This window comes from Gracilinanus agilis, chromosome 4 (assembly GCF_016433145.1).
Source record: "Gracilinanus agilis isolate LMUSP501 chromosome 4, AgileGrace, whole genome shotgun sequence".
In the NCBI taxonomy this organism is placed as follows: domain Eukaryota; kingdom Metazoa; phylum Chordata; class Mammalia; order Didelphimorphia; family Didelphidae; genus Gracilinanus; species Gracilinanus agilis.
In genome coordinates this window covers 490,579,874-490,592,319 of record NC_058133.1, presented here as the reverse complement: position 1 = coordinate 490,592,319, position 12,446 = coordinate 490,579,874, and the positions used below count along the sequence as shown (strand labels likewise).

The following is a 12,446-nucleotide window of genomic DNA, read 5'->3' as shown; positions in this document are numbered from 1 at the left end:
GGCAGCAACAGATAAGGCCCTAAGCTAAAAAGTCTAGTGCTTTTGGTCAGCACTTGTAGTTTATCAGTTCTTTAATTCTGTGAATGTTACAAATGATGGTAAATTTGCATCCAGCTTCTGACACATAGTCAAGTAAACACAAACTTATGGTACAAGGAATCAGACACACCCTTTCTAGATCAGGCCCTTCTCTTTTTAGATAGGATCTTGATAATAATCACCACCACCACCACCATCACCAACATTTATATGGTGCTTTAAGGCTTACATAGCACTTTACAAACTTCTCATGTTATCTTGGAGGCTAACTTGCAAGGCCCCTTATAATCCCACATATACTTTCCTACCTCCAAGGGAGTCATAAATATGAAGTATTAACTATGAAAGAGTCTTGAGAAGAAAGGTATTCTTTTTAAATAGCCCGTGTTAGTCTAATTTAACAGATTAAACCAGATTAACAAGACTGCACTGCAGTTTGCAACATATAGGTAATTTTAGCCAAGAGCATCACCAGCATCACCACCACCACCACCACCACCACCACCATCATCGTCATCATCTATTTTTAGGCTGAAAATCTCCCACTGATGACAGGTGTCCAGAAGCACAGCATGTCACTGGACATTGATGTTCACTGCTGGTGCTGTATTGATCTAAATATAGCCTGTACTTTCCATCCATTGTGTCTTCTATAAAATCCAAATTTATTCATAATCAGATTTATTTACCAGTGTGTAACACAAAATGGATTTTTTCCTTTTAAAGAAACTTCATTTAGGAACAGGACCTACATAAGAAGGGGGGAATTAATAGGAAGACGGCTTAAATTTAGACTAGGAGGCTATTCTCTCAATTACTACTATCAATAACTATCAGGTGTTTTTCTGTTAAGATTGGCATTTTTTCAGTATAATAATCTCCATTATTTACTTGCTACATGAAGTTTATACATCCCTACTTTTAATAATCTTAGTGTCTTGGGAGATTTTTGAAAAAGCTGACACAGATTATTCAAAAGACAGAAAATTAGACGCATTACCAAAATCTTATCGAACATCTGGCACCCAACTACATTTGGCACCCAAACATCTAAAAAAGGCAGAAAGCACTTCTAGGGGAAGGAAGGAAATCTTAAACCTGGCAGGTTTCCCAACTCACTTGGACTGGTAGGGATTGAGGCTGGCGATGGGTACGACTTTCAGCTGGGATCCTCCGGGAGTGCTCAGGTTAGCATTCCCAACTTTACCAAATGTCTTGGAAACACCAAAGCTCTTGGTTGCAGTAGAACCTTTAAAATATACACAAAGACCAAAAAAATCCTTATGCCATTTAACTTGTATAATGTATTTATGGCCAGCTCCAGTGATGAGAATTATATAAAATTAAACTGGTAGGAAATGTATTCAGGTTACTTCTCATTTCAACCCAGATCCTAAAAGCTGATAGTTACAGAGGGGTGGAAGGGCAGTCTTCAGGAGGAGTACAGGAGGGGTTTGATAAGTAGGGGTCATCAACCTCTAATCCCTCCTGTGCTACTCCTTAAACCTTATTTTATTTTTATTTTTTTTTAAACCCTCACCTTCCGTCTTGGAGTCAATACTGTGTATTGGCTCCAAAGTAGAAGATTGGTAAGGGTAGGCAACGGGGGTCAAGTGACTTGCCCAGGGTCACACAGCTGGAAGGTGTCTGAGGTCAGATTTGAACCTAGGACCTCCCATCTCTAGGCCTGGCTCTCAATTCCCCAGCTGCCCCCCTTAAACCTCATTTTAGAGCAATAGCCTTGCATAAGATTGCAGAGAAGCAAATACAATCTTTTGCAATGAACATAATGACATCAGGAAAAGTAATAACAGGCAAAAGAAAAGGTGCTCCCAGATCTGTGGAGGAGGGGAATGTCACTCAGATAAATGAGTTACTACTTCCTAGCAGTATTATCATTTTGACACAAGAAAAATTCCAGATCTTAGCATCCTATTATAGATACTAAGGAAAAGTGTGGCATGAAGTTAATGGGATGAACCAGCCCTTGGGTGCAGGACACCTGGTTGGCAGAAGAGCAGCTCTGACTCGGCTGGTGTCACTGAACAACAGAGGCCAGGCTGCAATTCTATACTCTCTGGAGATAGCACAGTAGTAACTACTGGTCCTTAACAGCTGATTCTTTTCTCTCAATCCATTCAGTTTCCATAAAGACTAGAACTGTAAATTAACAAAATATCCCTTTGATTGTCACCTAGATTAAAATATTTCCCCAGAAAAGAGGTTAGTTTAAAAAAAAAATGGAACCCTGTCATCCATTAAACAAGTATTTACTGAGTGTTGGTCTGAATATTTAAAGGACAGAACAGAGAAAGAGCACAGTTCCTAAGTTCAAAGAGTTTTTATTTCTCCAGGAAGACCAGGAGATATAAGCATGGAATCAAAAGCCAAAGTTCTCAACAAGGCACAACCACAATACCCTCAAGGGAGCATCTGCAGCCAGTCTGCTTCTCCCAACACACAGCACACGTCTGGGTCTTCTCTTTCCACTGCCCAGCTGATGGGGGATTAGGGTGCCTGAACTAATTTGAACATTAACTGAGGACAGTCATGGGCATGTGACCAATGACGGTGACTTGGACACAAAAATAGGGATTATAAAAGACATTATTGTGCATATAAAGGCATAGGGGGACCAGTCACATATCAAGAGTAAGAGACAACAGACTGATAGCACAAGAGGGATACCAGTGGTGAAACCCAAGTTATGAAAAAGAACCAGAGACCATTATCTAGTTGGTTAAATATTCAATGGAAGACTTATGAAATGACACAGACAAGAATCACATAGGATGAGAAGCTGTGCCGGGGCTGGGGCTGTCAGTGAAGGGCACACACATGCCAATGAAATCACATCCACAAAGTATCAAAGCTCTTGGGAAGGGACATCTGAGGGAAAATCAGAGAATATCACTGAAGCAAAATGGATGACCCATGCCACTGCATCCATCCGGAGGCTGAATATTTGGGAGCTGATGTTATATTAGACAATAATCACACATTACTGAGAAGAATGCAAAAGTGGTAAGAGTGGGTTAAGCAGTGAAAATCTTGGAAGCTACCTTTGCAGAGGAGCAGGCAAAGTTTTAAGGAAGAATTCTGAAGATCACCAAATCCAGCTGATGGCAATGACAATGTGTCACAGGTACCCAGATAATATCAATGTTTTCCTTTTGCTCCTCTCAGAAGGGTGGCATTGAAAAACAGAAAACAATGTCTTTTAAGAGAGAAATTGGGGGGGTGGGGCAGCTAGGTGGTTCAATGGATAGTCAGGCCTGGAGACAGGAGGGTCTGGATTCAAATCTGGCCTCAGAAACTTCCTAGCTGTGTGACCTCCTCAGCCCTTACCACTCTTCTGCTTTGGTACTGACTCTTTTATTGCTTCTAATACAGAAGATATGAGTTTAAAAAAAAGAGAGAGAGAGAGAAAGATATGGGAACAGGGAAAGACACAGTAATTTCTGGTGAAGAAGGAAAAAAGTCACACCTAAAAATAGACCCAACCAAATTCTACAAATCATGGACTCTATTTTGGAGGTTCCTCAACTAAAAGCCCCCAAATAAACAAACAAACAAACAAATAATGAAATGATTCAATTAAGAGTCTCCCTGGATCTGCTATAGCAAAAGTCAGAAGAAGAAAATATAGTTTTTCTATGATATTGAAAAATAGAGACTGTCTGACCAACATTTGCTCTTCAAGCAAAAGATAAAAACCCAAGAGACAAAAATGGAAAGAAAGAGAAACTAAATTTGATGAAGCAGATGGCAGAGAACAAGCTAAAAGATAAGAATTTTAAAAGGTATGCAAATGAACAGAAAAGTAGGAGGACATAAAAAGCTAAGGATGTGTGAGAAACTCTAAGGTAAACTCTTAACTGCTAAGAGTACTACATATTAGTTCCTAGATTAGCAATACGTCGTTTAAAAAATGATGGATGGCTAAGTAACTTCAAACATCTTCACCTTTAACTAGAAGAACTTTAAGAATAAGAATCTGAGCTATTTTTAAATCTTCTAAGCAACGTGCTCTCTAGACACACCTTTAGCCCCAGCTGAGATTCCCAGCACCATCCCAAGGCTTCCAATTCCCAATGCCTGTGTATAGCTCATCCAGTGGCAGGACTTACCCAGGCCTGAACTCCCATTCTGTTGCTGGGGTTTGGTGGCTACTGGATTAGTTGCTGGCCCTGGAGCTGGCACTGCTTGCTGCTGCCCTTGTCCTAAGGATAAGAAGGGAAAAGGCCACGTCAATACAGAGAACTGGGGTTAAAAGTTACTTAAAACATCTTGAGGTAAGTGAGAAATTTAAAAAGCCTTGATTTCACAAAAGATGTTTCTGGGCCTGAATTCGTACTGGGACATTTAAATGTGTGCAGTGAATTTGCCAAGGCAGAGAGGGTGGGAACGCAATTTTGTCTTTATTACAAAAAGAAGCCGGGTTGTCTCCATTGACCTTTCGCCTTCTCACAACTGATGGCTTTCAGTTTTAATAAGGTTCTTCCCTAAAGCCTACTCCTTTCTCCTGCATGAACCTGCAGTAAAGTCACCGGGCTGAATCTGTGACATTACCGCTATTTCCATAGCAACAAATCGATGTCATCAACAGAAGTGCGTGTTCACTGCAGGCTTTAGCAGAAGAAAAGGCTGGGTGGTAGGAGAGAAGCCTGAAAGCAACTCAATTGTCTCTGAAGTGCTCCAACTTCAAAGGGAATGGCTACATTCAGGAAGGCTTCTCTCTCTCCCTTCTCCCCAAACAAAGGCACCTTATTTTGCAACAGTTGATAGAAAATAAGAAATGAAAGAGTCCTCAGTAACCACGAAGAGCTAGTGAACTGTCTCAGCAGGGAGAGCCGAGGACAGGGTTCAGAAGCAGGAATGTCAAGGAAATAGCAAGATTCGTAGGGACAGGAGGTTAAATGAATAAGGCTCTCTAAAAGAAAATAAGAAATGACTTCCTAACAATATAAAGGTATCCACTTGCTCCTTCATCCCTTAGGCTAATTTTTATAAAGTATAAGGTTAAAAGTATAAAAATATAAATAATCTTTCTAAAAGCAACACATCTGATTTGGGGAATTTAACTGCGACTAGGCATTAAATATGGCAGTTCATCTAATCTCGCTTTTTTCAACTAGAAAGCACAGCACACCAGTGAGCTCAGAGCACTCCTCAGGGTACTATGGCAACTGCAACCGGGAATGATGCTGGGGAAACACTGGCTTTCTGCAGCAGGGCTCCAGGCTCCTTTCCCATCACTGGCTGCTCCAAATGGGGAGGGGACATCCTGATCCCAATTTCTGGGGCCCCACACGAAAGACAGACGTCATACACCAATGGTCTCCCACCCTCCATGGCTGCCACAGTCAGTCAAGAAGATCAGGCCATCAAGATGAAATCACAGAAAAAAAATTGGACAAGGTTAAAAAACAATGATCCTAGGGCAGTCAGAGGACACAGCAAATAGAGAGCCTGAAGTCAGGAGGACCTGGGTTCAAATCTAACCTCAGACATTCCTGGCTGTGTGATCTTTAAGCAAGTCACTTAACCTCATTTCTCTATACTAGGACAGAAAGTCAGGGTTTAAAAAAAAAAATAACCAATTCTTATCCCAAGCTCTTTTCTTGTTGCTTTCTTTTGTTTGGGGGGAAGGGCTAGTCCATAATTGTGATTTCATTGATTTGGGGGCACTCCCTCTACCCAGGCAGATTCAATAGTTGAGAGGCCGAGACCCTGCACTCACAACTAGATGTCAGAAGTCACACTTGAACACAGGTCTCCCCGATTCCAAGGACAGCTCTCTATCCACCACATACATCACACGACAGCCCCATGTTACAGGACCTTAGCCAAAGTCATTTCACAAGAATGTGGCTAATGCATCATAATCAAACCCCATTTTCATGCCACATTACAGTAGAGCCCTTTCAGCACTGCTCCCACTAAACTCCCATACAAAACTGCTTTTCCTATTTCTATAAAACTCGTTAATGACATATGCAGGATGTACATACATACACACACAAAAACAGACATTTCTTGATACTGTAACAAGCTTGATAATTATATTAAAATTCATTTATGTTGATATATTTTGTCTTCACTTCATCTCTGTTTCTTTTCAGTGTATCCCTTCCCCCTCCCAAGAATCCATCCCTTATAAGGAAGAAAAAAAAGAAAAAGAAATTTAAAAAAAAAAAAAAAAACCAAAGACTTGACAATATAGGACATGTTACTTCCCCACAGCCTTCCACTTGGGCAAAGAAGCAGGGCGGTCTTTTTGCCAACCTCCTCTTTGGGGCCATGCTGTGTTCCTAATTTCTGTTTTCTATGTATGTCTGTTGTTTTTCTGTTGCTCGCCTGTCCACTTACACTGTTAGAGTCACTGTGTACACTGTCTTCCTGCTTCTATTCACTGAGCTGTGGTCTAACTCAATCTTTTCATGCTTCTCTACAGCCATCAATCATATTTATTATTTCTTACAACACAGCAATATTTCATTATATTCATGTCCCCCATCTTACCTAGCTAATCCTCAAAACTATGTTGTTAAGAATGGCATTCTCATGTTTAAAGATACCCTTCATCCTTCCGTGCATCTCAAATCTGCATTTGTAATTTTGTAAATTTGTATGTAAAATGTGACATCTGTATTTGTAAAGTATGACATCAATGAAAAAAAATTTATAATATGACCCCATTCATAAGGTACACCAAGTAAAAAAATTATCTAACAATATCCCATTTAAAAACTCTGGAGGGGCATCTGGGTAGCTCAGTGGATTGAGAGTCAGGCCTAGAGACAGGAGGTCCTAGGTTCAAATCCGGCCTCAGACACTTCCCAGCTGTGTGATCCTGGGCAAGTCACTTAACCCCAATTGCCCACCCTTATCACTCTTCTACCAAGGAGCCAATACGCAGAAGTTAAGGGTTTAAAAAAAAAAAATTCTGGAATCTCACCGTGACTGCGCTCACCTCTACTGTCAACCCTTGTCAGATAAAGCCTTAATTTCCCAATTCTCTCAAATAATAAACTAAATGGGTTAAATTACTTTAGAAAAACAAAGCTAGCCCATGTATACTCTGGCATTAGGAGTATACTCTCCCTACATCAGGCAATTAAAAAAACAATTTAACTCATTCCTCCACAAAAACTAGCATCACAGTCTCAACAATTTGGTACATTCCTTTGGTTCTAGAGTCAGAGCTAGAAACACCAATCATGACACCAGGAGTCCTTAGAAACCAACTGATCCAAATCTCTCATTTCCAAAGAGGAAAACTTGAGGGGTTGGAGATAGCAGCTGCCCAAGACCACACAAGTGATGATCCAGCTGAGATCCCATTAAGACCCAGATCTTACAACCTGCAGTCTGGTGCTCTTTCAACATTAGACAGGATAGTTTTCTTTGTTTCTTTTTTTCACCCTTACCTTCTGTCTTCTTATCAGATCTAAGACAGAAGGACAGCATGGGCTAGGCACCTGAGGTTAAGTGACTCACCCAGGGTAACATAACTAGGAAGTAGTAGAAGAGGCTAGATTTGAATCCAGGTCCTCCTGACTCTAGGTCTGGCATTCTATCACCTGTGCTACCTAACTGCCCCTTTAGCACAATTTTAAGTTTTAATAGTGACAAAACTATACTAAGACTTTGGGGACAACCTGTTTTAACACTGGAGTACAATGCCCCCCTCAGGGCCATGACCATTCTGTGTTCCAGTGTGGGCTTTAGTAACAACACTTTGACCTGAGAATTTGACCTGTGAGACAAGTAAATACAAACTTTGTGCCATAGGCTATGAGGGAAAAGGTACAATAACAAAGAATCGTATTACTATAACTTAACATTTTAAAAATTCTACCAGGAATGAAGCTCACTCCAACACATATTTATTTGAACATACATGAACAGAAACAGATAATTGTTTTAAAATTTCCTGATAACTTAAAACAAACAGAATCCAACTGGGAAAAAAAAAACCATCTGATCAATTTTCTTTGATTTCAGTAAGATCTCAATGATGAATCATATTCCCATCAACATAGCTAAATACTGTATAAGCTAGATTAATTACAAGCAATAACAATTATATTTTATTTGCTCAAGGTAATGTAGCTAGTTTGATTACATATACACATGCAAATAGGCAGTGTTAAACATAGGAGCCTCAAAACCCAATAATCGTCAAATCCAATAATCGTCCAGTGTCTACAGTATATGAAACATGAATCTGTACCCTTGTGCATTAAAGCTTTATTACTGACATTTTGAAAACTCAATAAAAATTACTTTATTTAAAGTGGAAAAATGACAGCATAATAGAATTAGACAAAAAACACTTCAATCTACATTTCAGTACTCCTCTGGCCAGTTCTTGGACTGAAATAAATTACAGGGATGCTCTTAAAGATTCCCCTACTCATTCATCCCATGGAGGACAGTGTTTCTTCACTTTCGAAACACAAATAAAATCTCATTACCTTGGAACACCACTGCAAAGAAGTGTTCTCTGTAGCTGAGCTGTTTTCAAGTCCCAGTGGTTGGCCCAAAGTAACTATGCTGTATTGATCTCGTTTCAATTAATCTTTACCATAAATAATCCTGAACAATAAGTACCTTTTTGGGTCCCTATACATGTAAAGCCTTCACTAGAAGAAAATATTGACTTAGGGTTTCCTGGCACTGAAGTCAGGGAGAAGAAAAGCCAAGTTTCAAGAAAGGGACTATCAAGAAATATCCACTTTTCAACTCCCTTCACTCTCCTACCTCATACATTCTTGTCATCACTGTAAAAACACAGAGAAAGCAGCCACTTTGATATTCAAACCACCCAATAAATAGCTAGCATCTATACAGCACTTGAAGGTCTGAAAAACATTGTTCCTCACAACAACACAGTTCTTCACAAATCACTCTCATTTTACAAAGGAGAAACTGAGGCACAGAGAGGGCAACTGATTCAAACAGGGTTGCAGAGCTGATGCTGAAAGAGAGATTTTACCTCATATCATCTTTTCTTTTTTCTCCCTTGTAAATATGTGCTTTTTTAATTTCCAAAATACTATTTATTTATATTTAGCATTTGTTTTTAAATTTTTTTGAATTCTGAATTTCTTCCTCTCTCACTTCTCTCCCTACTATTGTGAAAACAAGAAATATGACTGATTATCAGTTATTCTTGTGAACATATTTCCATATTAGCTATGTTACAAAAGAAAAAAGAAAGCTTAAAAATCATGTTTCAATCTGCATTCAGACTCATCAGTTTTTTCTCTGGAATTCTTTCTCCCTCATAAGTCTTGCAGAATTGTCTTGGATCACTGTATTGCCAAGAATGACTAAGTCATTCCCAGCTGATCATTATATAACATTGCTATCACTCTACAATGTTCTCCTGGTTCTGCTCACTTCACTTTGTATCCTTTCATGTAGATCTTCCCAGGTTTTTCTGAAACCATACTGCTCATCAATTCTTTCTTTTAAAACCCTTATCTTTTGTCCTAGAATCAATATTCTGTACTGGTTTCAAGGCAGAAGAGCAGTAAGGGATGTTAAGTGATTTGTCCAGAGTCACACAGCTAGGAAGTGTCTGAGGTCATATTTGAACCTAGGGACCTCCTATCTCTAGACCTGGTTCTCTATCAACTGAACTACCTAGCTGCCCCACCCCACCTTGTTATTTCTTATAGTACAGTAGTATTCCATCACAATCATATACCACAATTTGTTTAGCAATTCCCCAATTGATGGGTATCCCCTTAATTTCCAGTTCTTTGCCATCATAAAAAAAAGCTGCTATAAATATTTTTGTACATAGAGATCCTTTTCCTTTTTCTTTGATCTCTTGGATTCAGACCTAGAAGTGATTTTGCTAGATCAAAGAATATACACAATTTTATAGCCATTTGGGGCTACAATTCCAAATTACTCTCCAGAATGGTTTTATCAGTTCATAGCTCTCTACCAAGAGTGCATTAATGTCTCCTCCAACATTTGTCATTTTCCTTTTCTGATACATTAATCAATCTGATAGCTGTGAGTTAGTACCTCAGAATAGTTTAATTTGCATTTCTGTAACAGTGATTTAGAGTACTTTTTCTTATGACTATATGTAGCTTTGATTTCTTCTTCTGAAAACTACCTGCTCCTGTCAATTGTAAAATGCCTCATTCTTATAAATTTGACTCCATTCTCTATATATATGAGAAATGAGGTAAAAATTTTTCCACAGTTTCCTTCTAACCATGGCTGCATTAGTTTTCTTTGTGCAAAATCTTTTTAATTTAGTATAATCAAAATTATATATTTTACTTCCCATGATCCTCTGTATCTTTTGTTTCATCATAAATTCTTCTCTTATCCATAGATCTGATAGGTAAATATTTCCATGCCCCCCTAATTTGCTTATATTTCACCCTTTATGTCTAAATCTTATACCCATTTTGACCTTATCTAGGCATACATGTGAGATGTTGATCTATACCTAGTTTCTACCAAATTGCTTTCCAGTTTTCCCAGGGATTTTTGTCAAATAGTGAATTCTTGTCCCAAAAGCATAGCTCACTGGATTTGAAAAACACTAAGTTAGTGTGGTCATTTACTATAGTGCATTGTGTACCCAGTCTATTCCACTGATCCACCACTTTATTGCTTAGCCAGTGCCAGATTATTTGAATGGTTACTGCTTTATAATAATTTGAAATCTGGTAGTGCCATATTTTTCACTAATTCCCTTGATATTCTTGATCTTTTATTCTTTCAGATGATTTTTTTTTACTCTAGCTCTATAAAATAATTTTTTAGTAGTTTGATTGGTATGGCATTGAATAAGCAAATTAATTTAGGTAGAATTGTCATTTTTATTATACTGGCCCAGTCAATCCATGAACAATTCATATTCCTCCAATAGTTTAGATCTGTCTTTATTTCTGTAGTTATTTTGTAATTGTGTTCATATAATTCCTGATTTTGTCTTGGCAGGTAGACTCCCAAATATTTTAAATGGTCCGTAGTTGACCTCAGATCTTCCTGATTATATATAGATCCACAGCTCAATCCACATTGCACACAAGTAATGAAAACAAAAAAAGGAACCAAGAGCTTGGAGGAAAGGAGAAGATAAACCAGGACATTTGTTTTTTACTTTCCCCAGGGGCTTCAGGGAAACTTATTTTCCCAAAAGAAGTAGAGCTCAGCTCATCCTCAGACTAACTCCTATAGACTGGTATCATGTGAGTAAATTGAGGGGTTTAGGACAGCAAGGGTTAATTGTGGGCCTTAAGTGAACTACACTGAGTCCATCTTGTGATTCAATTCTGAAGTTAGCTACTCTCCCTTTCTATTTAATTATGGGCCTAGTCTAATTTTAATAAATTATGGAGGCTGGGAGAAAACCATATTGCATTATTTGAAAGTACCCCTGAGTGCCTGGAAATTCCTCTACCTTCTCTTTAGAGACCCAAACTAAAGATCTAGGTTATGTTGACCAGAAATGCAGTTAAATCCTAAGATTGATGCCAGGAATTTCCTCTTAATTGGACATCTCAAGAAACCCATGTCTTATTTGAAAACTGGTCCATATACTGATTAATCTGTTATTGTTTCCATGTCCCTTTGATTGTTTACAGATATTTGGGAGGAATGGGACACCTTTTTTTTCTGAATTCAGAGAAGTGTACCTTTTGATTCTCCCCTCTCAACCTGGAAAGACCCTAACATTTTCTCCAATTAGAAATCAGATCATCTAATGTTGCATTGTTTCCTTTCAAGTAATTGGTCTTCCTTGACTAAAAGTTTGTGTCTTCTAATATTTGGGGTACAACCCAAAGCTGAAGAAGGGGCCTATTCTCGATTTCTTGGGCAACTGGCATGCACTGCTTAATAAATGGATATGCTCAGAAGATCAAACCTTTGCTTCCTCAGTTATTTCATTTTTTACCAGCCATACATGATGATTACTAACGTAGGCATTTTAACTAGTACCCCAACTACAAAACAATTTTTGATCTTCCAGAGATTTCATTAGTTTGGAATTTTGCTGACACTGTATTTCTAAGTTATATTTCTCCATTTTCTAGATTGGCACCAGTTACCACAATCTAGAGTGGGGAAAAGAAATGTTTAAATTCCAACAACTGATTTTATGTTAATAAATTTTTTAAAATAAAAGCTTATATAGTCTAAGAACACATTAAGATTCAAATGTATCATCACAGAACAGGATGACCTATGACTAGTACAAATTATAAATGAGGTAATTTTTTTTCAGTAATTTTATAAATAAATGTCACAACAAGCCTATTAGTAGGATAAATGAGATTTTATTACAGCATTTTTTATTAAAAGGGTCAACCCTTAATTAATGAAGCAAAAAAGTTGACAATGACTTAAGAGATCCTAATCTG

At 38.3% G+C, this 12,446-nt stretch overlaps 1 protein-coding gene across 1 annotated transcript in view; it reads right to left on the bottom strand.

Moving 5' to 3' along the window:
* The window catches only part of RPA1 (replication protein A1), a 74,906-nt gene that overhangs the window by 33,067 nt on the left and 29,393 nt on the right, over positions 1 to 12,446 (bottom strand). The window contains exons 6-7 of the mRNA XM_044676337.1: positions 4,170 to 4,262; positions 1,159 to 1,288 (exon numbers count right to left, since the gene is read on the bottom strand). Coding sequence (XP_044532272.1) covers positions 1,159 to 1,288; positions 4,170 to 4,262 — 223 coding nt within the window. The remainder of the gene's footprint in view (positions 1 to 1,158; positions 1,289 to 4,169; positions 4,263 to 12,446) is intronic.